At 45.0% G+C, this 27,306-nt stretch overlaps 1 protein-coding gene across 2 annotated transcripts in view; it reads left to right on the forward strand.

Moving 5' to 3' along the window:
- LRRFIP1 (LRR binding FLII interacting protein 1) overlaps nt 1-27,306 on the forward strand; it is a 102,501-nt gene that overhangs the window by 46,528 nt on the left and 28,667 nt on the right. For both annotated transcript variants that reach the window (XM_053982213.1, XM_053982214.1), the window contains exons 3-7: nt 4,771-4,788; nt 8,087-8,134; nt 9,347-9,391; nt 9,906-9,956; nt 25,735-25,812. In XM_053982213.1, the coding sequence (XP_053838188.1) occupies nt 4,771-4,788; nt 8,087-8,134; nt 9,347-9,391; nt 9,906-9,956; nt 25,735-25,812 (240 nt within the window). The remainder of the gene's footprint in view (nt 1-4,770; nt 4,789-8,086; nt 8,135-9,346; nt 9,392-9,905; nt 9,957-25,734; nt 25,813-27,306) is intronic.

Genomic DNA, 27,306 nt, shown 5'->3' on the forward strand with positions numbered 1-27,306 from the left:
TTTAGAGCCCTAACTCCCTTCTGGGAGTTAAAAAGCAATAAATGAATTTATTGCGTGTGCGTGTAGTTTTTCATGCTTTAAGCCGTGTGCATGCCCTGGCAGGCTTCTTGTGGAGCATGGATTACTTGGAAATATATTTACACTGCTGGTCTGAGTTAAAGGTTTCCAGGTGCTACCATTACAGGCTATAACTCTGGCAATGAAAGAGGGTGTTTTAATGATTTGGGTTTGGAAACTGGCTCTTCTCCTGCCCACCACCTCATATTTATGACATTTCTCAATCTTGCACTTCATTTCCCTCATTTTAAAGTAATTGGGTGACTTTTGCATGAAGAGTCTACGCATACGATTGAGAAACTGTACAGCAGGAATAGATGGGCTTTTGGCAGAGAACTCTCAGTTGCAGGGTGAGATGTGGGAAAGTTCCTGTGGAGGACTGCTCTGCGGTGGGGCAGGATTGCAGGTGTGCTCCAGAGGCAGTATCATCTCACCTGGCAACCACCTCGTGCCAGGCAGCACAAAGAAGGGTAACTGTGCCAGTGGTTTGGGTGTTTTGATTTGGTTTCTGTGTTGGCTTTTTTTCTCCAGGGAGGGGAAGCTAAGGAGGAGAAGGTGAGCACAAGTTTCATAGGGAATTATAAGCTGGGTACATGAAAAGTGTTTTCTGAAGTTGAAGAAAAAAGCAAGCACAAGAATCGTGACCTGATCACAGAATTCCAGAATGTGTTGAGTTGAAAGGGCCTTAAAACTTAACTTGTCCTACCCCCTGCCATGGGCAGGGACACCTTCCTCTAGCCCAGGTTACTCTGTCCAACCAGGTCTTGGACACTTCAGTGATGGGGTAGTCACAGCTTCTCTGGGCAACCTGTGCCAGGGCCTCCCCACCCTCACAGGGAAGAATTCCTTCCCAATATCCAGTGTCAACCTACGCCCTGGCAGTGGGAAGACATTCCTCCTTGTCCAGTCACTCCAGTCCCTTGTAAATAGTCTTGCACCATTTTTCCTGTTGGATGGGGCTCCTGTTGGAACACTCCTAATTCCCCCAGCCTTTCCCCATGGAGCTGTCCCATCCCTCTGATCATCCTGGTGCCTCCTCTGGACTCTCTCCAGCAGCTCCAGGTCCTTTTTGTGCTGGGCCCCAGGGCTGGGGCAGCTCTGCAGGTGGGGTCTCACCTGAGCAGAGCAGAGGGGCAGAATTCCCCTCTTTCCTGCTGCCCACACTGTGGGATCAGCCCAGGACATGGGGAGTCCCTCTGAGCATAAAGGTATTGATCACTCTTGAATCACAGAGATGTGGATCAATTTATATGTTTATTAGAGAATGTGTTCTTGGAGATGAGCCTTTAGGAAAGGCAGAGGTCTGACAAGTGTTACAGCTTGAATGCTTCTGACTTCTTATTCAGAGCTGCTTTGTTGTTGCTACCCACCAAAGATGTAAATAATTAATCTGGAGGTCTGGTTAAATTCTCTGGTTTGCTTCCACCCTTCAGTGAGTGCAGGGCAGCTCTCACTGCCAGGGCCTGTTCTGAGCTGGAATGACAATTAAGATACATGGTATTTCCTCCCTTCCCTGTTTTCCCACCACTGGTGGGAGTCAGAACAGTGATGGGTCCTGGTTTACCATACCATGCTGCCATGCTTTTGAAACATTTGGTTTCCAGCTACAGAGTCTGAGACCAGTCCCTTTGGCTTGTACTGTTGAGCTCTGCCTGGTCCTGAGACAAATTCCTGTGTGCACTCAGGTATTTATTGTTAATTCATGCAGAAGAGCAAGCCAGGAGTGGGCAGCCCAGTTTTTCTGAGTAACAATTTGTTAATTCTCATGGGGCTACAAGGTAAAGTCGGAGGAAGAGCTTTTTTTTTTTTTCTGTGCATTTATTTTTTCTCTCAGAAGTTTAACCTGAAATATATTAAACCCTTTTTTTTCCCAAGCAATATTTAACAGTAACAGTTTTGAGACACATAAAAGCTGCAGCAGTAGGGCTAATTGTAGAGAATGCTTTCTGTAGGAGTGTATTCTGTGTGTTCTGCTGGCAAGGCTTTAAATGTCTCTTCAAGGGCTGACACTTGGAGACCACAGTGTAAGCTGATATTAGCGCCTGAAGTGAAAAGAGACTGATCTCCTCCCACTCCTTAATCGGTGGGATAAGATTCTTCCCTGCCAGTTCACACAGCAGATGAGCCTGTACTTCTAGTTCAAGGCAAGTGCACTGTGCTGGTCTCCTGCCTTCATTTGCAGCACTTGCTTTAAGGGCACAGCATGAAACTTGCCTTGGCTGTTTTGTAAATTCCTTCCTTACCTCACTTGCACATACTTTCCCCCCTTTGGATTCATATTTCTTTGGAATAAAATACACTACTAATGCTTTCTAGTAAAAAGGAAAAAAAAAAAAAAAAGGAAAAGCAGATTCTTGTGGCTGGAATGGGAAGGGGTGAGACTGACTATGAAACTTGGTGCTTACATAAGCAGGGAAGAAATGAAGGAGGCTTGTGGTGGTTAATCTGTATCTTATACACTCAGTGTGAAGATGCCCAGGAAAATTTGGAGAGGGATTATGTAGATGATGTTTTTAGCAGACTCTTCTTCTGCTACCGTGTAATATTGGCTTTTTCTGTCCAGTTTTAAACCTACTTCTATGAAAAACTTTGTTTTTGTGGGCAACCTCCTTTGATGAGGAAATCAGGAAAGCTGTCTGCTGTTAATACTGTGGATGAAACATATTTGGGTTTTTTGGTCATACCCTAATACAGGAAACTGCTCTTTAAAGCATTTGACTGCATAGATGTGTACTGACTCTTTTGAGGGGGGGGACAAATCTGCAACAGAGGTGATTGTTTAAAAGTGTATGTTTGCTCTTGTACCACATTTTCTAAAGGGGACAATGTCATCACAGAATCCTAAAATATCTTGGGTTGGAAAAAACCTTAAAAATCCCCTGATTCCAACCTCCCTGCCATGGACAGGGGCACCTTTCCCTCGTGTGCTGCTGAGGGATCAGTCACTTTGGAGCAGAGCTGTTTAATGCCTGTTGGCTAATGGGTTCCTCCAAAACTCCAGGTTTTATTAAAAGCTGGAATAGTTAGATATAGATATAGATATAGATATAGATATAGATATCATATAGATATAGAATAGTTAGCACTTGGCTTTATCCCTGAGGCCTCCCCACCTCCCTCCACGGTGCCTAGCCTGAACAAGGGCCCCATTGTTATCTTGTCCATTGGCAATTTGGGTCCTGGGCACAAGGCTCCGTGCATGCCTTGCTTTGGACTCAGCAGGGAATACCTGCTGTGCCAAGCCTGAAGCACTGGGCTTTGGAAAATCAGGATTCCATGGAGCTGCCTCGAGGAGTGGGTGAAAAAAAAAAACAGCATGGAAAAGTTAAAGCTTTGAGGTTAATCAGCTGTGTGGTAATTGCCACATTTGAACCTGTGGTGTTTGGCTCCTGTGAGTGGATGAAAGGCACGCTGAGTGTGCCATGGAGAAGCCAGAGACTGGAATTGTGTGCAGCCTTGTGGGAGGGCCCAGTTCATTCTCCTCTTCATGGCTTTCTTAGGGAAAGGGAAGTGGGGTGGTTACTTGTGTGGTGGGAATGCTGGTTTTTAAATGGGTGCTAACTTTCCCTCCTGTGCTTGCTGGAATGGGAATTAAAGCTGCTGAGGCATTAATCTGGGTTGTACAGTTGTCCTTTGTGAAGGGGAACCTGATCAGGAGGGCAGGGATTGAGAGACATAAGCTTTGCTTCCCAGCACTGGGATCTGGATTCCCATGAGGTATCCCTGAGAGCAGGGAATGGCAGGGATCCTCCAAATACCCCAAAATCTGGGAGACTTGACTACCATGCCACCAGAGGATTGTGAAGTCAGCCAGGTGTTTTTGAACAAGAAGGGTTCTTTGGGGTTATTTTTTCTGAACCCAGAAACGTTTCTGGTTTTAGGAAAGATGTGAGAAAAAACATGTTTTCTGTTTTCATGTGGATTCACAAAGCTCATCGGTCAAGGGCAGTTCTCCAAGAACACAAAATTCAGATGCAGCAGAGTGGCTGTAAAGGTTTTGTGTATTATCAAAGTGCTCCAAGACTACGGAACAACAGTGTCAGCAGGGCATTTATTAAAGCCTGAAAATAGTGTGAGGCTCCACAGAAACATTAAAAATTGACAGAGCAACCTGCAGGGATCCTTTAAGGCCAGCAATGTACGTGCAAGGAATTTTCCAGGAATTTTCACACACTGGCACTGTGCTGTGCACAGGTGAGAAGTGTGTGGGGTTGGTGCTTTTGTAACTGTGCTTCATCCCTCAAGGACAAATTCTGTCCTTCAAAGAGGAACAATTGGTCTGTAGTTAATGCTGTTTGCTTTTATTGTGGTGGCAGATGCACGACTTGTCCCAGATGAATATTTGGGCATTTATTCCTGTTGCAGAGGGAAGGCTGGAAAAATGAGAGGTCCTGGCTCACAGCAGGGCTGGGCTCTGACCTGGTGCAAAGCCTGGGGATAAAATGTCCCATGTGCACCCCAGAGCCTGGTGGGAATGGGAACAGGAATGCTGTGTTCTAGCCAGTCACATGGAGAAGGCCTACGATGCAAACACTGCTTTTGTCCTACCTAAATCCACAGGCCTTCGCTGTGCTCTTCTCTGAATTGATGTTCTGCTGTATTTTCTCTGTAAATGCTGTTTTTTCCCTCCAGAATAAGCTGTGGAGCATTGCTGTGTATCCATCATTCATGCTAGCTTTGTTCCTTGTCTCTTTCCTCTCCCTTTCCCCCCAGATCTATCAGGTGCAGAAGGTAGGGCTTGCTCGCTTTCCTTCTTGTTTGCATGTCTTCCCACCCTGTGAGTCTTGCTACAATTTCACAACCACACAGCCATTTAGGTGGCAAGAGACCTCCAAGATCCTCGAGCCCAACCTCAGAAATCCTCTAAAGAGTGAGAGATGCCCAGCAGGCTGTAAATTTCCATTCTGCTCTCCCCTCCCATAATCTTGTGGGCTGGGCAGTCAAGGGGAGTGGGGGAAGATGACCCATGTAAGGTGTCTGGTCAGGCACTTAATGTGATTTTTTTTCTACAGCCTGTTTGGCAAAGAATAAGCAATAAGAGAGAAGTGACTTGGCAAAGCAGGGTCACAGGAGGGTGCAGTGGCTCCCTGTGTCACTGAGGGCCTGTGTGTCACCTCTGTTCGTGTGCTGAAGGCCAAGAAAATCACTGGAATGTTTCAGGCTGGGCAAGCATTTAACAGGTGCCAGCAGGAAGAATGACTTTCAGATGATTTTATTTGCACAGAGTCACTGAAGGAAATCAGGGATGCTGTATTTGAATTCATAATCCTTCGGTAAATAAACTGTATGGCCTTCTTTCCAATGGCACCCACACATTAAAAGTGATTTTATATTGTTTAATCCTCTCTCATCTCAGTTTAAAGTCATGATCTCTTCCCTCTTCCCAATTTCCTTTGCATGATCATGGCAAAGAGGATGGTAACAGTAGCTCTGAGGTTACTTGCTATGTAGAAACAGAGATTTTGGGGTTTGTGTCGTGGTCTCTGGCTGAAATGACAGCCAGACATCTGAAAATAACTGAATATAACAGCATGGCTGTTCTGCACTTTCAGCATGTGAACTGAGTGGCACCTAGAAACAGAAATAACTCCCAAGAATTTGTACAGGGAGGGAGAAAGCACATTTTTCTTCAAGCCTGCCATTTTCTACCTTATTGAATATTTCTCTTTTTTTTTTTTTTTCCCTGAGATGTTTTTATTGCTTGCTGAGTGATGAATGTCTCCCTAAACCACAGTGTGCTTGGTTTTGTTCTGGCACTGCAGCTGCCCTAACTGCATGTTTCAAAGCTTGACCCAGCCCTGCATGTGCTTCTTGGGAGTGCTGTTCTCCTCTTTGAGTGTGTATGTATATGAAGAGAGCTGCTCAAATCATGTGCTCTGGTATTTAATTCTGACCCTATCAATTTGGCAACAAGTCTCTCTCACTCCTGGTTTTAATTCTGGAGTTGACTACACGCTGAGTGACTCAATGTCTGCCCATAGATCGACAGGCTCGTTATTAATCTTCTTTATGAGAACTAATTTAACCTTCTGGTGCCAAAGCAGCCCCATGGGAGCCCAGGAGGTTGTTTACTCTTGGTGTCCTGACATGGATGAGGAGATAAGTGGGTTATCCTCCCAACACCTCATGGCGAGTTTGTGAGTCCAGCAGTTTCACTGGCACTCAGTGAGCAAATCGCATCTGGAATTCTCTCTCAATGGTATTAACATCATTAATTATTTAATTGTAATATCACTTTTCAAGGTAGAAGGGAACCTGAGTCCAACAGGGGCCTCTACTGAAACCTAAATGAATGGAAAAGCAGCATTTCCTCCTTCAACCCCTTGAATCAGGCCCCTGGGGGCAGAACAGAAGAGTTGGTGTAGAGGGAGAACTGAGAGAAGTGGCTGTGAGGGGTCAAAATGCTTGAGAGCTCAAAAGCTGCCAGTTCAGTCCAGTATGACATGTGCTCTTTAAAAGATTACAAATTAAAATAGTCTCTGGGCAGTCTCATTCATAAAGATTTTTCTTCAGGGGATGTTAAGCACATAGCTGAACAATTTGAAATGGAGAAGGAACAGCCTGTAAGTGGAACTTAAACTGTGACACAGCAAGTCTTGTAAGGGCTGTTTCCTTATCTGCCTTTTGCAAGGCTGAATTCCCAGTGTCAGACAGTGGGAGGGTATGAAAAGGAAGCAGCAAACCCTAAAAAAATTACAAGGGTCTTTATGGCTCCTTCCTAGGTGTGAAAAAAGATTCTCCATTTTAATAGTGTGTTTCAGTTTTTTAAATTGATCTCTAGTGTTAGGAAATGTTCTCAGTCTGTTAATGGCTAAAAAGCCTCTAATAAGGCTTTACCTGACCTGCTTTACTACAAAGCATATAATCTGTAGGTTCTCATCGTGTACACAGCTCTGGGAGTTCATGCAATTTTCAGGGGTCATTCTCAGCCTGAGATGTGCATAACAGTTACTTTTATAACAAGATGGTGCATGGGTTATGAATCTGAAGTGGGAATAAATAATACAGCACTGAAGAATGTGCAGCTGTTAGGTTTGGTTTATCAGTAAATAGTGAATGAGACTTTAAGGGTGAAAATAAAATTGCATTAATACCATTGAACGAGTGCTAAAACCAGAGTGCATTACAGAACAGGTTTCTGATTATTTTTTTTTTTTTAAATTTCCTAAGGTTTTGGCTGTTGATACTCCTGCCTCCTCAAGCCTGTAAGAAAGCTCTAAAATACATATTATTCTCCCTTAATTAAGCAGGATTTCCATTTGCCTCTCGCTGCACTTTAGGCCAGTGATTTTAATTCACACAGGAATCATTTTAATGGGCACCATTAAAAATGCAAAATTCCTGAGACCAGATTTGACAGGCTTGTTTAGGGAGGAAGAAAAGTCCCATTAAACCTGTGGATCTTTGAACAACTCGCTGCCTGGAGGAAATTCAAGTTCATTGGGAAGTTCCCAGTGTTGTCTTCACCTGCACTGGTGGATCTTGTCCTCTTGTACCTTTGTTGGTGCTGCCACTGTTGTCAGGTGGGTCAAACGTAGGCAAAAAGCCTGGTGCTCTGAAAGGAGCTCTGTGGAGCTCTAATCCAGCAAATCAGGGTGCCCAGAGATGAGCTGTATCCAACTTGTCTGCCCAGTTTGACAAACCTTTACGGGAAACATGATTTGACAGCAATTTTCATCCTGGAAGTGTCCTGTGCTCGCCTCCCTCGTAATGAGTCTTGACTTAACTGGGTCAGGAATTCAAGACTCATTACTCTCCTTGCTCCTGTCCCCCAGCACGGAGGGTTTTGCAGTGCTGAGGGAGAAGAAGCTGCTGAGCACCCTGGTCATGCCCAAACTCCCCTTTCCCCTTTCCAGGCAGCTTTTCCCAGGCGCTCGCTGCGGAGGGCTCCGGTGCCACGCGGCACAGCTCTCACTGGCACGTTGGTGTGGAGCTGTGTGGCTTGGCCAAGGCCTGGCAGTGCATGTCTAAATGTTCTGTGTTTGCTTTTTTCATCTAAATTCTGTTTTTTTCCCTTTTCTGTCTGTAGAAATATTATGGGCTGGATACTAAGTGGGGAGACATCGAGCAATGGATGGTAGGACTTGATCAACGTAGCTCAACAGCTTTTGCGTGTTGCAGTTTTGCGTGTAGTTCATAGAGTTTGAGATCCCTCCAAGTAGGTATTTTCATGCACTGGGAGTGTGAGTTTCACTCCAAGCAATCCCGCAGTCTCGCTTTTCCAACTGAAATGTGAGTTTTGATCAGCTTAAAACTGGCAAGGACTGGGTTAGAGCCATCTCTTTTTACAGACCTGTGTCCACGCTGTCACTGGAAGATTAGATTAGGATAAAAACCTGTTAAAGCCCCTTGGGATACAGGGACTATTTGTGCTCATTTTACTTTTTGTGGGTTTCATCACCACTTGAGTCTTCTTAAATCTGCTGTCAGGTAAATTGTGGGCAAGTTTCACTCATGCTGTTTCATTTCCCTTAGCACTTACTGACCCAGGGGAATCCTGCAGAGGAATGATTGCTGCTATGGTGGCAATCGTAGCTTTTTTCCAATAGTACCCTGTCCTGGATTTTAGAATTTGCTAAAACCAGTGAATACCAGCTGCAGACTTGGCCACTAGCAACATGTGACCGTTTTAACACCTGTGATATGAGATGAAGAAGTTGCTAATGGGCTGAAAGTCACTGGCTTCAAATGTCTTTCAACCCTAAGTTTATGAAACTTAGCAGCGATGCCAGCTGAAAGCTGTGGTCTTGCCCTACAAAGCTGAGTAGTGCACAGTGGAAAAGGCAAAACTGAACAGCTGGCTTCCAGTGTGGAAGGTAACTTCCCAAACTCCCCAGATTCCTTGGTCTTTGATAATTAATCAGTAAATACTGGTCTGCATGGACCACCCACCCACCCCAGACTCACACTGCGTCTCCTCAAATCCTTGCTGGATGAGCATAACTCGCTCACCTGTGACAATCTAATGACACCTTTTTTTTTTTTCCTGTTTTCTACTGTTGTTTCTAAATTCAGTGGCAAATCAATTTTTAAAACCAGCTTGTTGAAATGTATAACATCTTGATGGCGTTTCCAGTGTCACAGAGGCTGCGTAGCAGAGAGGAAATTTGGGGTCTCAGAGGAGGGAGGAAGGGTTTTTCTGCTTTGACAGGGTGTCACCTCATGTTGTTTGGTCTAACTTTACTGGCTCCTAAGCGTGCCTGGAGTTCACTGTGTGTTTCTGGAAGGCTCTGTTGCTGTGTTTGTCCTCTCAACGCCTCCCTCTGTTTTCTCTCTGCTGCCTTGGTAGGAAGACAGTGAGCGTTATTCCCGTAGAGCCCGAAGAAACGCCTCGGTCAGTACCTACTTTTGCTTTTTCTGTTCAGCCAGACGCTACAGATTAAGAAAACAGACGTGTGTAAGGCACTTCCTTCTCAAAAGAAAAGGAGCCAAAACAAGCTCCCGCCACCCCCAGCAAGTGGAAACCCCAAAGCCACTTCCTGACTTCTCTGCCCTCTCCCCAGTCACTCCAGGGAGCTTTTGCAAATGTGCAAGAATAAAGGGGGTGGAAAGTGGGGAAATAACCTGTTTGGAGTGTTTAATGTTTGTTAAAGGGCCAAGAGCATAGAGCAGGGAACACCTGAGCAAGCTCCTCCTTCACCCTGCAGTAAAATGCTTGACTGTTTCTTGGGCAGGGTATGATTTCATTTGCTTTCTGCTTATACTTTCAGTGCAATTCTTTTTTAAAAACATTGAGTTTGTGCATCTTTCCCTTCCTCCTGTCCCATCAAAGCCATCATCATTTGCCTCAGTGCCTGTTACCTGTGTTCTTTTCACTGTTTTTTTGTCTCTACGCTTTCTCTCGCTAGGCTTCGGATGAAGATGAGCGCATGTCAGTGGGTAGCCGTGGAAGCCTGAGGGTTGGTAAACTGTGCAACCTCTGTGTGCATGTCTGTGTATGGGTGTCACTGTCCCCCTGTGCCCCCACACTCTCAGGGGACTGTCCTGGACGTGTTCCATGTTGGGTTTTTTCAAGTGGATCACTGATTGTCTCCAGTGTGTGCCCTGTGCAGGACCCTTTGTGGTCACTGCTCTTCACTCTTGCAGGAAGGACTTTGCCAAGACATTGGTTTCTGCATGCACCTTGTGAGCTCCCCTGTTTCACTCCTGAAACTGGAAATTTGGGAATGGGAGGTGCTGGTGGGGTCAGTGTTTATTAGCTCAGGAAACCAGAAGTGACTGATCAGTGGAAATAAGTGTTGGGTGCTTTGGAATTGCAGATGAATACTCATAAAATAGCAGAGTGGCCTGAGGTGGACCCACAAGGATCTTTGATCCAGCTCCTGTCCCTGCACAGACACCCCAACAATCCCTCCCTGACATCCCTGAGAGCCTTGTCCAAACTCTCCTGGAGCTCTGGCAGCTTCGGGGCTGTGCCCATTCCCTGGGCAGTGCCCAGCACCCTCTGGGGGAAGAACCTTTCCCTGATATCTGACCCAAAAATCCCTCTGACACAGCTCCAGCTGTTCCCTTAGGTCCTATCACTGGTTACTCACTTTAAAAATGCTTTAGAAATACTTGAAAATCATCTGCAGGCCTGAGTTTTGTGGAGGGCGAGATTAGTAAAGCGCAGAGTACTCATCTGTAGGAAAAGTTCAAACAGTTTTTTCCTCAAAACATCCAGACAGTATTTTGCCAGATAACACACATTTATATAAACCTTAGCTCTGTTTTTAAACAGTGTCTAAAAGACTCATTTAAAAAAAAATATTCTGCTGCAGAGCCTTCTCAGGGATCCCATTGTAAAATTGCACAAAATGTGCTTAAAAATATAAAGTGCTGCCTTATTCCCTTTTTAGTGGAATCCTTATTGCTACTAATGAAATGCTGTTACAACCTTTTTTCCTCAAGATGACAAACTTGAGTGCTTTTCAGAGCTAGGAGATGCCTCAAAGCTCCAAAGACTCAGTGAAGAAAAGCCTCTCTGCACAGCAGAATATGAAAAACAGTGTTTATTTTACTTAGGGTTAAATGTTGACATATGGAAGTGTTTTTTGGAGGGGAAAAAGATCTCTAGTTCAGTTGAAATATCAATTCTATCTGTTTAGAAGGTGATGACAACACAAATGGGTTGTTTATGCCTGGCTGTAATGTGGCACGATGCAAACACACTGGCTCTGTGTTTATAGCACATCTTCATCTGAAGCATCTTCTCTTCATGGAAACCCACCACTGATTCTTTCTGAGGTGTTTTTGCAACACAATCCTGTGGTTTAAAGAGCAGAAGCCCTGCATTCTGCCTCCTCACCATCCCTTGGAGAAGCTTTTCTGGCCCTTTCTCCCTGAGCAGTCTCAGGCTGCGATAACCAGCGCTGGCCTGGTGAACAGCAGCCTCCAGCTGCTCTGTGGGATGGCCCCAAATTCCTCATACTTCTGCAAGGAATGTCCTTCTCTGACAGAAGGATCTGGCTGAAACTTTCCACACTGGTGTTTCTCAGTGATGTTGCACAGGCCCTGTCCCCAGAAAGCACCATTTGATGGGTTATGCGCTGACATTTTGGCAGGCACAGGAAAAGTTTTGACAGAGCCTCCTTGCCTCATTCTTGTCTCACTGGGATTGTAGAAGCACGTAAATATTTGCCAGTCTGAACTGAAATTTAGCCTTCTACATCTTCCAGTTGTTCTATTCACAATTAATTGATAGAATCACAGAATGGGTTGAGTTGGAAAAGACCTTAAAACTCATCTTGTTCCACCCCCTGCCATGGGCAGGGACACCTTTCACTAGCCCAGGCTGCTCCAAGCCCCATCCAGTCTGGCCTGGAGCACTTCCAGGGAGTGGCCACAGCTTCTCTGGGCAACCTATGCCAGGGCCTCCCCACCCTCACAGGGAAGAATTTCTTCCTAATATCCAATTTAAACCTATTTTTTTGTCACTTTGAAGCCATTCTGTCCTTTCCTGTCACTCCAGGCCCTTGTAAACAGCCTCTCTGAACACTTTCCCAGTGTGGAGTTACAGGAGATGCTTTTAGTAATTTGACCACATCTGTGGCTAATCTGTGAAGGTTTGGCTCTTGCTGCATCTGTCTTTAAAATAACAAAGCCAAAAGCTCCATTAATTTTGATCAACCTTAAAAAAATCACCTGAGTTCTAGTGTCCAGTTTGGCTTTGGAGCTATTTTAGCCTGAAGACAGCATCAGAAACAGTTGCCTTGTGTCCATGAAGGGCTTATAAAATGACTTGGATAATTCTGAATGCTGCTCTTTTTTTGGATACTTTAAGACTCTCCTTCCATCGTTGCAGGATGCCATTTTTGTAAAATTCATCTTCTATCTTTGGCACTCGGGTTCCTTGCACTGTGAGGGGCTGGTGGTGCCAGGGGTTCCTCTTTGCAGCTGTGCTTCTCTTCTGTGCAGGAAGTTTTCACTGAAATGAGCCAATATCAGACATTCACTTCTCCCTAGGGCTTCACCACCTCACTGATCTGTGTGGGTTTCACGCTGGACTTTTCCCCTGGAATATTTTTGAAGTGGATGCCTGGACTGCAGGCACCAGAGATGTGCTGAGGTGGCTTTTGGGCAGCTTCTGGATGCTTCTGGTGGAGCAGGCTGCACTACACACTGCAGAACCTCCAGAAATATTCATTAGACCAGGCCAGCAAATGGACTGAAGCTCCACAGCTGTGACTGTGCTGCAAGCAGGGACCAGGGGTCCAGGGAATCCTGGCTTGGCTGTATCTGTGGCTCCTCAGCTGCCATGGAGAGGCTTCTTCAGCAGCTTCCCTGATGATCCTGAACCCATCAACAGCTCCTGCCTCTCCTGTTTCAGGAGTTCTGCAAGCTCAATTCTAAATCATGCAGGTTTTCCTAGGGAAGCTCAGTAACATCAGCCTGAGTTTGTTGAGGGCTCATGAGCCTCTCTTCAGTCCCTTTTCTATTTTATTTGTCCTGGTTCTTCCACTTCCCAGCTGGCTGTCTCTAATCCAACACCATCAGCATGAAATATTGTTGTGTTATCCTCACTCATTATTAATTTGTGTATCCTTGTTTTGTATCCTGCCAACTTCCAAACTTGTGCCTTTGTGCAAGAAATCCTGCATTATCAAAGTTCTTTAGTTGGGATTTGCATCTCCCTGCCTATTTTTGTGTTTGTTTTTGTTTGTTTTGTTTTGGGAGTTCCTTTGATGGACATAATTTGTGTTTTCCTTTGTGTTCTGATTTTCCTCTCCTCTCATGCCTTTACAGTCTCATTTGGAATATGCCAGCACCTACCCAGTGGTGAGAACAGTCTGCAAGTTGCAGAGTGTGTGTTTGTGTGTGTGTGTGTGTTCAGAAACTAATCATGAAGAAGCTAACACAGTTTGTGATAACTGCTCTGAGATCAGGGTGATCTGGAAGCATCCTGAGGCAGTTTGTGGTCTGTGATGTCAGGGTGCCACTTCCCTCTCCTCCTGCTCTGACACAGTTCAGATGAGAAGTGACAAATGATTAGAGAGATCTGAGTAGGTTTAGCTCAGTAGTTTCCACAGGCAGAGCAGAATGGCTTGGATTTCCCCTAAAACACTGCCTCTGTTAAAGCCTGTCCATTGTTGGACCAGATGCATCTGGATTTATTTCAGCATAGATCTGGAAAGGAATAAAACTCTCATAAACTCACTGTAAATAGATCTAGCAAAGGTGACAGGACAAACACGCTGCCTACCAAAGCTGCACCTTGTGTTCCCTTCACTTTAGAGGACAAAATCAGATTAATAATAATGCTTGGACAGTGAGTACTTGCTCTGCGAACACTGAGGTAAAGCTGCTCCTGAAAGAACAGAAAGGGGCAACAAGAGGATTAGAGCTCAGTAAAACATTTCCTGCTGCCTTCTGTTGAGCTGGACGTGTCCTGGTGTCTACAGGAAGCAGACTGGGCAGTGCAGTTCTATAGATTCTCCTGCTTTTCCCCTCTCCTTCATTCCCGGCGCTATTTCCAATCAGGAGCGCAGCGCATCCATTTGTGCGTGACCTACATCCCAGAATAGTTCCAGCACGTTTGGGTGCTTGCATGGCTGTATTGATACAGTCAGGATGGACAGCTGGCAGCCCTGTGAATTGACTGCACCCAGCCAGCGTGGCTGATTGGAAGCACGGCTGCTAAATTTAACAGCGCTCTCAGCATTTGAGCAATATTCCCCGATAACTGGGCGTTTGACTCCGAGGGGGGATCGGCTGCTGGGTGCTCACTGAGCTGTGCTCTGCTGCTGTTCCTGCATGGGGATGTGCATGCCTGGCTCTGCATGGGTGTGCACACACTCACTGATCTCACCCCCCCATTCTTCATCCCACTGCAGGCTGGATTAGAGAGTGAGAGGACCAAAAAGAAGAACTACTCCAAAGCAGTATGTATTTTTGTCTGTCTCAGAGAGGGCTCTGCCTACGAACCCACTGTGGCAGGACAAGGAGTGTGTGCAAGTGGGAGAGCTGCCAGCCCAATGTCAAGGATATGCCGTAACTCCCAGCACTTGCTAGGCAATAACGAGCATCAGTTCATCTTCAAAACATGGGATAATCCAAACTCTTATTTCAGTGCTGTACATAAAGAGCATGTGGGAAAACTCAAAACCTTACTGGAGCTACCTAACTTGAGCTGTAATAGGCAATATTGAGAGAATATCATAGAAATCCCAAATGGTTTGGGTTACAAGGGCCCTTAAAGCCCATCTCATTCCACCCCCTGTCATGGGTGAATCTTATGGGGAGCAATTCCAGGCAGGCAAAGAGGACATTGATGCCTCAGGTTTAGCTTTTCTGTTTTTCAGATGCTTTAGTTGCTTTAGTGTGTGGGTCTGGCCTTCATATTAGGGGATGGTGAGCTCTCTTCACAGAGCAGGGAGACAAAACAATTCCTTCTCTGGCTGGGGACCAAGGACAAATGATCCAAATCTCAGGCCCAAGAGCAGAAACAACGGCAGAATGAAGAGAGAAAAACAAGTAGGATGGGACTTCATGGGCTAAAGCTGGAATTGGACAATTAACTCCAATATGCAAATGGAGCAGAACTTATAAAAGTGAGAGACCCCGTGACCAGTTGTCCATTTTGTGACCATTTTGGGTCCATCTTGGGTGTAGCCCTGGCTGGGCTCTTGTGCTGCCCAAGGTGGATCCATTGAGGAGATCCTTTTAATAAATCCCTATTTTATTCTTTAGCTCATCACAGGTGGAGACTGGGTTGGGGTTCTTTGCTACACTGGAAACAAGCAGAGAATTTTTATGAGGGCTGGAAGTTGGTTGTGGGATTGAGAAAGCCTGAGGGAGTGGCACGAGCCACAGCCTGAGGAAAAAAAAAAAACATTACAAGAAATGGACACAATGGCAGTGAAATGGTTTCCTTTGTCTGTTAAAAGCAAGAAGAAAATACAGACAGAAATGGGGTCACAGAAGGGAGAACAAGTAAAACTGAGACATTTTAGTCTCTCTAGTATGCAGTTTTATTTGTCCCAGTTTTCACGAGGGTCAGATGCTTTGCATGTAAACGTAGCCTAGAACAAAGGTCAGTGAGGTCTGATAAAACTGACCCTGCTCTCCAAGAGCTGCCCGGAGCATTTGCCTTCACAAATATGCACTGGAGAGGTTTCTGGAGAGAATGGGTCAGAGGGGCAGGGGAAACAGCCTCAGCTCTGGGGCTTCAGGCTCAAATGTGGGACACACGGGGCAAATGAGGCAGATTCCTTTAGAAGGGCCTGGACTGTGAAGTGATAACCAGTTAACCTGGGCTCGTGGAAAATTCATCATGCTAATTCAACTCGAGGTCCTAAGCAGGGTAATTATTTAAGGGCATAAAGGATGTTACTGTAAATTGACTGTAAGGCTCTTGGCTGTCTCTACGTGACATTAAGTGAAACCTTGGGCCAGATCTCCTTCTTATAAAAGGAATGTACAGTTGGAAAATAACTTTGTTAGAGAACAAGACAGCTGGGAAGGATCTCAGCTGGTCTGTTCCCAGCTAAGACAGCATCATCTGGGTTTTTTAAGGAGGGAAAGGCAGTTCCCCAAGAGTCTGTATTGCCTGGCTGGCTCAGTGCAGGGAGTGAAGGCAGTTTCATACAAGGTTAGAGTGAAAATAAATATGATGATAAACAGGAGACAACTTGTCAAAATGGAATAACAGTAAAAACAAATGGGGAATACCACATCTGGGAAAAATGAAGGTACCATTACAAAGTAATAGGATGGTTCAGATAGTGATCTGAGGTTACGTTTAGTCAATATTACACAGCTGAAAAAGGCAAACAAGTCCTCAGTGTAGCAATAAAAGGGGTGGTGGAGGTAATTGGTCTGCACAGAGCATTGCCTTCAGCTGCTGGAGATCCATTTTAACCATTCTTCAGGGAAGCGTTGGAGAAATTCAAGGAGCTTGGAAAAAAACCCCCTAACCTGGTAAAAACTGGAAAGAAGCCAAGCTGTGTGAGAAGGCTACAGCAGTATTTCAAATCAGTTCTTGGATAAAAGAAACTTGGATGTTTGCCTTCCATTTGGGGTGATAGTATTGCATTTCAATAGAGAATGTAAGCTTTTCCCAGAAGTAGCTTTCCAGCTTGGCTCTGAACTGGTTTCTAAGTTAATTTGTTTAATTTTTCATGGAAGCTGCTCTATAGCAGATGATAAATATTTCTCTTGGAAATTGATTCAGATTGGTTCTAGTGGATTTTCATTTTGGGAACACATTGAAACATGGACTTCAAAACTTAATTTTAATAGAAATTCTAATTAAATTTCCCAAACCCCCACCCCAAATGCACAGAGGGCTTCCTTGTTTTCAGTGTTAAACCAGGGCTCGTTGTGAGGTGATACCAGAACAGTGAATTGCTGGGGAAATCTGAGCTTTTAATGCTGTCGATTGAGGAGACTTTTGGGTCTGTCCTCTCTTCTTCACCACCACATTCCCAGACTCAGGACTGAGTCGCTGATTGTTTTCTTTTATTCCCAGCACTGCTGCCATAGGGATTTGAAGCACCTCACCTTGTTTATGGAACAGTCCTTCTGAGCCTGTTTGTTTTCCCTCCTTTGAGGGAAAACATCTTCTTGACACCAGGGAGGACAGCTGAGCCCACCCAAATCTCCTACCAGCCCTCAGACTGCTGCAGAATCCTGGGGTGTGGCAGATGGCCACTGTCTGGGTTTAATTTTGATGCTCAAAATCAAAAGGAAGAGAATTTATACAGCACTGCATGTTTACTAAGCTCGATTTCTCAAATAGAATTAATTCTTCTACTACAATTTGCTGCTTTTTAGGTGTTCAGCTGTCTGAGGTATAAATAGCTATAGTGATATATGCCCTTTATTGTAGTCTCTGATCTCCTTTTTGCCCCCATTTTGTCTCCTATTCTCTTCACAGAATGTTTGAATATAGACCAGTAATAATAGGGGAGGCAAAAAAAAAAAAAAGGGATCAAAAAGGGCAAGCAGGAGTATCCTTGACATTTTTGGCTGTTCTAGAGATACTGACACAAATGTTCGTGTCCTCGTGTTTGAAATCATGATCTAATCCTGCACTGCTCCTGTTCCTGGTGTATCTTTGCAAAGTTCTGTCTCTGCCTTTCATAAATGCTGGCATTTGCTTAAAAATTCGCTTCGGGGTCTACGTCAATTTTTCTTCTCTCCTTTTTTTGTCTTTCCTTTCTTTTTTTTCCTTTCCTTCCATAACAGACCAATGGTTATGAGGAAGACGTGTATGGATCATCCCAGAGTAGAAAATCTAGCAGGGTTAGTAGATGATTTCTATTGCTATAAAATTCTATTACTCCATTTAATGGGATTAAAGCTAATTAGCAAATTCTTTTTGGCAGTGAAGCAGGTTTTACCTGTCTTGCATGTTGTGGGTTTGGAGTTTGTCAGGCACTGGAGGTGTGCAGGAAGAAGCTGTCTGGGAAATGAAAAATCAAAAATCAGGCCGTGAGTGGGAAGTCTCAGAAATTGGTACAGAAAGATCTTGGGAGCCAGAACTGCTTTAACTTGTAAACAAAATGGGATAAAAATTACATTGTGACAGCACTGGCAGGGAGGATTTCCACATGCTGGAAACAGAATGAGTGCTTTTCAACCTCTGCAAGGTGTTCATGCTGTGCTCTAGTACTGAATCTCCTAATTTAGTCCATGCCTTGAGATTTGCATAGTTAAAATGGACTTTGGCTTTTGAATTTTCCCCAAATGCACATTGCTTATTTGAAGTTTGCTTAACTAAATGCCTTTATTTTGTTTTTTTTCCTTTATAAACCATATCCTAGGGTTTCTGGAAACGCCTACACAGCTGAAGGGCCAGTGCAAGTGTTCCCACTTTACTACTTAACATTGATAGCCTTTTATTTCTAGTCCGAAAAAGCTGAATTATTAACTCAATTGTGAGGATGCAGGTCACAATGTTCCCTCCTGTTCCAGCACAACAAGTGTTGTGTGTCAATCACAGCAACTCCTGGCCCTGCTTTGTTAAATATTGGGGACTGTGTAAATGATTTAAAGGGGCTGTCCAAGCACAGCCTGGGGGCAGAGGGGGAACTGTTTGGTTTTTTTTTTTTTTTCCCTTTATTTTAACAAAGCCAGACAAAAGCTCAGAGCCTGTTGATCTTTGTGCTATCAAGGCTTCTCAAGAAATTTAGTGGTATGCAGCCTAAAGCTCAGTGTTTAGGCCAAAAATAAACTCTTTTAAGCCTCCATTTATCCAAGTGTTTGAGCAATAACACACTGAACATGAGAGAGAGTTCAGGGGGTTACTTTGTAGGCATGAAGTTAAGCAGCTGCCTGGATAAACAGTGAAACCTGATATTTCACGTCCACCTAAAATTGTTGCTGCCATATAATTTAGCTGGCATTATGTGGATAAGAGACAATGAAATACTGTTGCTTGAACTGCTGAAAAAACAGCCTGTCCTGTTGCTGGCACTCTTGCTGGCCCATTTGAGAGTTCAAGGAGCTTTATTCTGTAGCACTGGTGACAAATGATGTTCTTACTCTTTACTGACATATTCCAGTGCTCCCAGCACCACAGGGAGAGCAAAATATCTGCAAGAAAGTCATCCAGGGAGAAGAGGTTCTTTGGTTTCCATTTAAATAATTTAAAATCATCCTGGAATTAGCGTTTGCAGCGTGGGGGTTTAGTCTGAGTAGGGCTTAATTACAGCAACATCGTTAGTTCCTTGTAGTTCTGTTGCTGTTTGGATTAGTCATTAATTAGGAGGGGGAGGAAAGTTTGGGGGTAACTCAGAATAGCTGAAACTTCAAACCAGATTGATGCCAGCCTGGCTGGCATTCACTTTTTAGGAATATTCTCTCCAAAAAGCCCAAGCTGAATCCTAAAGATTGTCGAAGTGGCAAGGAAAAATGGCTGGCAGTGCTGCTGCTGCTGGCAATGGCTGTTTCCAAAATAGGTGTCCAGTTTTAAATCACAGAATGGACTGATCCCCATGTGCACCCTGCACTTGCAGTGTCACGGGTTGATCCCTTCAATATGATTAATGCCATGTGCTTAAATAGTCCACGTGCAGATTGCAAACTCTAAGCAGGAATGAAAGTAATTTCTTAAAGTTCAGTTCAGGTTTCCTTTCAGTCAAAGTCTTACTGTACAAGCATTGCTTGGGGGCTTTTGGTTTGTGGCTGGTTGTTTCTTGGGTTAGGTTTTTCCCAGGGTTGGACAGTGATTTGCCCTCAGCCTGTACCTGTGGGTATTGTGTCATATCTAAACTGCTCACAGTGACAGAAGAAAGCAAACAAATTTCTTTCATTTGCCACATATCTCCTTCCTTTGTGAGGAAATGAACGCCTCCAGGGACCACAGTGGTGAAGCAAGGATGAGTTAGGGTTTGTGAGGAGCTGACTGCTGAAAGCAGAGAACCTTGACTGTCTGGACCCCCATGAGAAATGTTTGGAGGGGAAAGGTGTCAGGGAATAGGTGTGAAAGGAGAGCTCTGGAGAGTAGCAAAGGAGGTGAAGGCGTGAGATCTTTCAGAACAACCATTCCTCATTAAGATCCCCTAAGTGGACCAAAAGTGCAGGGATGACTGGATGCAAGGCAGAAAGCAGGGAAAGAAGGTGTTTAATTTAAAGAAGGTGTTTAAAGTCTCACTTCTTAGAGAAGAGTTTTCTCCCTGCTCAGTCTTGCCATATCTGACAGTGGGCTGCTCACACTTCCTGCTGGGCACAGCCAGCAGCTTTGGTCCCTGGCTTTGCTCTCCATCTCCCAGGATCTCAGCTTCTCCTGGGGGTGTAGCTTAGAGGACATAAACTCCTCAGGATCTCAGGAGGAAGCTGACCAGCTCTCTGACCAGTGCATTTTATCCAGTGCTTCAGAGGTCCCATGATTTTCACACATCCTCACAGCTTTAATGCAGTTCTCTCTTCTTTCTGCATCTGTGACCACTTTGCTTTGCAGTTTGTAATCACCTCATTTACTTTTTGCTTCCCATTTAAAGGAATCAAGAATGAAGCTGAGTTCTCAAGGAGTTTTCTTGTTTGTTTTTTTTTTGCTTTGTTTGTTAATGCAGGCTTCGTACTACTCTGACCTGGGTCTCCCCAACAGCAGCTATGCTTCCACATCTCAACTTTCTTCCCAAAATGGAAATTGGGTCTGTTGCCCTCTGGCTTCACCTGGCCTGGACTTTGTTTGGATGATACAACCTCTTGTACTTAGGAATGAATTTGGATCAATTGTCAAGAGTCTCTGTAGCTCTTTTTAGTGAAACTTGAAAAAAAGCCCCAAACAAATCAGACCTTTTAAGATTGGAATGAGTAATGGAAAACTGTTTTCAAATGAGCACAGTCAGTTTTCCCTTGCTGCTCCTCCCTTTCCTTGTCTGCCACTGGCCTCAGTTGGTCTGAGAAGATAAGGGAAATCTTAATTACCTGAAATTCTTTGTTTGAGGCAGCTCCTCTGCGTAGCGTGTCAGTCTGGTGAGCTTGAGACAATCCAGTCTGCACAACACAAAACTGCAGAGAAGCGATTCCCAGAGTGCTGGGAGAACATCAGTGAAGCTGTAAAACCCCTGGGAGGTTGCATTGTCCCCTGTGTGTGGCAGAGCTCGGTGCCAGCAGAGCTCCAGCAGTGCTCCAGGTCCAGCCTGGGGACACGGCACAGGGCTGTGGATGGGGCACTGGCAGCAGGACCTGGCCTCAAGGCCTGGGCTGGGGAATCCCTGCTGGAGTCTCTCTTGCACCCAGCTCTGTGAGACACAGCGAGTGCTCTGGGTTTGTTTAACTGCTGCATTTTGGGGGGGATGGTTACTAACACTTGTTTCAGGCTGCTCTGACTGAAGCGCTTGTATTCTTTTTCCTGAATTAGCTGGGTTTTCTCTGCATCTGTGACTAATGAAACACACAGGAGATGATCTTACAGCTGTGTGAAACACTAACAGTGTGTACTTTGAAGCACTTCTGTGTAGCTCTTTTTCTGGCTTTGGTTGAAGTGAGGAGAAACCCCATTTCTCCTGTACACAAATGTGTGGGAGACAATAACAGCTTAACAACCTAAAATTAAGTTTTACTGTTTTGCTTTTGCTTACTGTCGTGTCCTCCCTTCCTGTAGGAAATGCACGTGCCTGCTTGGTATTCTTAGTCTTTGGGAGCTGAGATCTAACGCTTTTATGGTGCTCATGACTAATATTCTCTGTACTGGGTTTCCTTCTGCTGTCGTGTAGTGATCCTAATCTCTCACCAAGAGGGTTCATTCTGCTGTAGGCATCTTTTTTCTGTTTAATTTACTGTGCCAAAACAAAAAGTGTTGTGCTTGTCTCCCCCAGCCCTCCCTGCTGTACAGCGATGCCCTGCCAGCCAGGAGTTACAGGGTTTGTTGTGCTGATGCTCTGAGCACCAACACCAGAGCCACTCACCCCCAGCCATGCACGTGCTGTCCCCTGCCTCTGTCTGTAATTCCTGTGGGCTGCATTTGTCTCACACCCTGGTGTCCCATCCATCTGAATGCCACGTGTGTGATGCTGTTTGTGCAGACCTGGATTTGCTGATCCTTCCTTTAATTCCTGTTGGGATTGTGCTCATGGGGTTGTGATGCTGCCAGGGGTGTCGTGTCCATGTGGAGAGAGTTGTCTTCCTCGGTGTCTTTCCAGGAGCAGGACAGAGAGGCAACATCAATTCTTGCTGGTTGCTTAACAACTAACAAAAATCTGTTCGCAAATTTTTTTTTAGACAAATTCCTGCCTTCTTGTTTAAAATGAGCTTCTCAGAATTTTTTCTCAAAACTTAAAGGTAGAGTTTCCTACTCCCCTTGTGTCTCCTGAGCCATATATCTCTGTGCTAAACTGGAGTCAGTCTTAAAATATGCATTTTCCTCCTATTTTATTAATTTACTAAACTGGCTGGTAAGTGAAGCTCATCACTGGCAGCACCAGCAAAGAAAGGTGAAACAGATGGGATCAGTGTAAGAATTGATGTAGCCACTTCATGGACAGGCAGTCAAAGCATTAAATGAAAGTTGAACTGAAGCCCTGGGAGAAGGCTTGGTGCCACATCTCGGGGGTGTGTCAGATCCTGCACGTCAGGTGGCGTTGGCTCTTCCCTCGCATGCTGCTTGTGCTTGCACCCAGGAGATGTCCCTGTCCTCGCCCATCCTGCTCGCTGCCACGTGTGCTGGGTGACTTTGTGGTTGTGCAGGCTGAGCTGCCACTGCTGTGCTGACTTCTGTGTTTTAATTGTAGGCGTCTGTGTACGAGGAGAGCGTTTACAGCGGGAGCCGGCGCTATAGTGCCCCCAGTTCCCGCGCTGTAAGAGGTTTTCTGCTTTTCCCTGTCTGTCTCTGTCCTTTGCCAGGCTGGGGAACCTTTCACGTGGGCAGTGTGACATCCAGGGCCTGCTGCTGTAGGAGCAGGAGTGGGAGCACCACTCCTTCCCACGAGTTTCCACAAAGCAGTGATCAATGGGAACTCGTCCCTCTGTGGGACAGGGAATCCAGTTCTGCCTCGCGCTCGGTTTGCAGATCAAACACCTTGGAAAGGCCATACATGAAGTCCTTTCCCTCCCTGAGATGTAATTCTTCTTGTCAAAACTGAGAAAAACACAAGTTTAAAAAATAATCAGCCAAAAATTTGAAAATCAGTTCCACACAAGCAGTGTGAAGTACATGATTTTTGGGAATATATGGGTTGCTTGGTTTTGTTTCTTGGATTTATAGTCAAATATATTTTACATTCATAAATGTGACAGTGCTTCCAAAATGTGTGTTCCTGAGAGTGGAGGGCTCTGTCATGGATGGGGAGCAACAATATAAGGAATGACCATATAAATTCTTTCCTTTCAAAAAAGAGAAACTCCAGGAGTTGGCTTACAGATTAAAAGGCAGAAAATGCCTTCATACCTCCTCTGTGGGTATTTGGGCTAGGCAGTCCATCTGCTGCTGTTGTGTCCACCTCGGAAAGAAAAAAAAAAGAAAAAAAGCCAATCTCTTTAGATTTTTCAGTCCTCCTCTGTTGGCCCACTGCTTATTCTGCCTCTCATCCTTTCACTGATAATAGCAAAACCCAACCAATGAAAAAAACCCCAGCAAACAAATAACCCCCATCTAAGGCCATAAGAGTGAAAAGCCTCAAGACAGAGCACTGATGCTAACTTTAAACATCACATTTTTATTAGCTTGGAGGAGGAAACGCTTTCAAGAATGCTTACTAAGCACTTGTTAGTCCTTCAAGGGCTGTGGCAAGGGCCATTCTCTTGCCACCCCACTGATTCAGAGCTGTGAGGAATCATTTACAGCAAACCTTTCAGCCTAAAACCTGTTTGCAAGTCTTTCACGGGCTGTCAGTGGCATGAGGACTGAAACCCTGGTGCTTCCCCCTCCCTCCATCCCCATCCCACCCTGAGCCACAGGTATTTGTGTGTAACCCAGCCTTTCCAGTTCCTGGAGTAATGAGAGACTTGGAACAGGAGGGGTTTGCCCCAGAGGCAGCGACCTTGTCACAACACCTGGGGTTGTTTTAATGCCTCTGAACCTTGCAGCACTTTTAACCTGGAGAGGGAGCGTCACCTCGGGTGGCTGTTCCCAAAAAATGCTTTTGGAAGAGCAGGTGAATGCAGGGGGTGAGGCTGAAAGTGGCCTTGCTTGGTCACAGCCACTTACTTCCATAGCCAGCCCTGCACAGGGAGCAGCTGGGGAATAAACAGGGCCTGGAAGCATTAATATGGGACTCATCAGTAGTTAAAACTTTTTCCCTGTCACACGTTTCAAATTTATTCTAAACCCTTCTTTTGTTAAACATAAAACACTGCGGTGACCAAACAAAACCTGTATTTTTATTTCAGTGCTTTTTTGCCTTTAATTTAGGAATTATTGTGTGATTGGCAATAGTTGTAAACAGTGTGCAGCAGAGTTTTATACTGTGCATATTCTCACCTCTGAAACAAAGATCAGGTGCACAAAGCCAGTGTAAGACACAGAGTCCCACAATGCTTGGGGTTGGAAGGGACATTAAAGGGACACTGGGCAGGGTCACCTTCCAGTCTCCCAGGGTGCTCCAAGCCCTGTCCAGCACTGAACATTCCAGGGATGGGGCAGCCCCAGCTGCTCTGGACACCCTGTGCCAGGGCCTCCCTCGGGGTGCATCCGAGGGCACTGCCCTGCCCCTGGGCTGGCTCAGGGCTGTGCACATTGCACGGGATGTTTTGTGGGCAGTGGCTGACCCTGTGCTTCACCTGGTGCTTGTGCTCTAGCTGGGGTTATTTCCAGCTTACCCTCTCACCATTCATTAGTGCTGCAAGCTTAATTTGCAGGTGATGCTGTGCTGTTTTGTTGCTGTGACTAATGGTGATGGAGCAGCCCTGCAGTGGCTTGGTGAAGGCCTGGCTGTTTCTATAAAGCTAAAGGGTCCAGGAATTCCTGTAGTGGCCAGGTGACTTAATAAAAAAAAGCCCTGAAAAAACCCACAGCATCTCCAAAGTATAATAATTCTTCAGATTGCTGTGTGTTTGTATCTGAGAAACAGTCCTAATCACCTCTGAAACAAAATCATTATTTTCAGGGCAAGTTCTAGTTCTGTTTCCCTGATGCTTTAAACTTTCATTTCCCTGCTCCATTTCCACTGCATTAAAACCTCTGGAAATAAAACAGCATGGACATATTCTTTGTCCTTGTCAGCAACCAGCCAGCCCTGTCCTGCATCTCTGCTTAGATGTTTCCTTTTAAAAAAACCTAAAAGATTTCCTTTGGCAGGAGATGAGGACTGCAGGTGCTGCAAAACCAGGAGAGAGACTCAGTCTCTGAGCTGGGCTCAGTTTTTACTTTAATCCCCACATAGATGGATGTTTGTTCCTTTGGCCTGTGGAGCACAAATTCATTTTTTATGTGCACAACGTTGGGAACATGGGAAAGTGATTCACCAGAGAGCCTCAGAGCTCTTGGAAAGTAGTAGGATGGAGCCTTTTGTAGAGAAACTAAATTGTTTACTTGTCACTGGTACCTGAAGAGATATAAATAAATTATTCGTATTCTAAGAATTGAGTCAAAACTCTACTTGAAATGCCAGTGGAATTACTGCTTGCCTTAATTTTCAAATTAACAATTCTCTGACTTTCACTGCTGTTCCTTTGTCCAGCTGCATGTAACCATCTCTTTAACTTGCATACCATAATTTCAGATGTGATGCTCTACATCCTCTGCTGCTTCCCTTGCCAGCTCTAATGGCTTTCTCTTTTCTCTGCCTGCTGTTCCTGGTTTTCCTGCTGCAGCCTTCTGAGTACAGCTGCTACCTTGGGTCGGGATCTCGGGCATCCTCCAGAGCCAGCTCTGCTCGGGCCAGTCCAGTGGTGAGCTCCTCTATTTCTCTTTGCCCTTCAACTGTTTCATTTCTCTCTTCTTCAAGGTCTTCTTGGTACAGAGAGGTCACTGTCCCTCCTGAGGCAGTTTCTTAGGGTGTTAATTGGACCTTCTGGGCAGTGCTTAAGACAAAGAAACCAGAGGAGAAATTGCAAAACTGAAGTGATTTCTATGCAGATGCATGTTTTTACAACAGCAAGTGCACTTTGGACTCTCATGACAACGTTGTGTTTGCTTTAAATGGAGAATAAAGCACAGCAAGGTTATCGTGGAAAAGACTGGGATGTTGATGGGACTGCTGTGTCCCCTTTGGGGGAGCAGGAAACCCTAAATCTTACTGCAGCATTCAAGCAGTTCAGTTCCTCTCTAGTGAGCAGGGTTTGGTGCAAAGCTGCAGGGCTCTCTAGTGGTTGGGTTTGAACATCTTTGTGGGACTGCAGAGTGCCAGGCACTGCAGACTTTAGCATGGTGAAGTGCTAGAAGGTTAAGGAGCACCCAGCACAAGCTGTGGCTGAGCAATGCTCAAGTGCTAATGGTGCCTCAGGTTTTAGCTTTTCCATTTTTCAGATTCTGTGCTGCTTTAGTGTGCACTTCTGAACTTCATATGAGGGGATGGTGAGCTCTCTTCACAGAGCAGGGAGACAAAACAATTCCTTCTCTAACTCGGGACCAAGGACAAATGATCCAAATCTCAGGCCCAAGAGCACAAACAATGGCAGAATGAAGAGAGAAGATGGGACTTCACAACCTGAAGCTATAATTGGACATTTAACTCCAATATACAAATGGGCCAGAACTTATAAAAGTGAGAGACCCTGTGACCAGTTGTCCATTTTGTGACCATTTTGGTTCATCTTGGGTGCAGCCCTGGCTGGGCTCTTGTGCTGCCCAAGGTGGATCCATTGAGGCCTCTTAAAAAATCCCTACTTTATTCTTTAACTCTGTCTGGCCTCTGTTCTAGGTCAGCCTTCACAGGGCATCACTAAAGGCTTGTCCATCCCCTTCTTTTAGGGGGTTTCTGTCTTTAATTTTTTAATGGTACGTTGTGCTTTCTCTCTGTGGCTGTTCCTCTCTGTGGCTGTTTCCAGCTCTGAGTATCTTTCTGATTTATTTCCAAGCATGGGGACAGCTGCTGAGTGCACTAGGATGTCTGGTAGAGGAAACATACAGCTTACAGTAAACTAAAATATAACAACATTAATTTGCTACAGAGAGTGAGTTTTGGAGTCTGCCATTTGAAAACTGATACAACAGAGCTGTGTGCTCTGAAGTTTTGGTGTTCCAAGGGTACATTCACTTTTTAAATTTTTGAAAAACAGAGGGATTTTCATCAGATAATGTATGGCAGCCAGTGTGCTATAAATAAATCAGTGTTTTAATTAGCCCCTGAACCTGAGTCCCTGAGCTATGAGTTCTTGCAGAATATAACTTATATTAGTAATACATCTTAAATGGCTTTGCAAACTGAATTTCAATTACCCCCA

This window comes from Vidua macroura, chromosome 7 (genome assembly GCF_024509145.1).
Source record: "Vidua macroura isolate BioBank_ID:100142 chromosome 7, ASM2450914v1, whole genome shotgun sequence".
NCBI classification, from domain to species: Eukaryota; Metazoa; Chordata; class Aves; order Passeriformes; family Viduidae; genus Vidua; species Vidua macroura.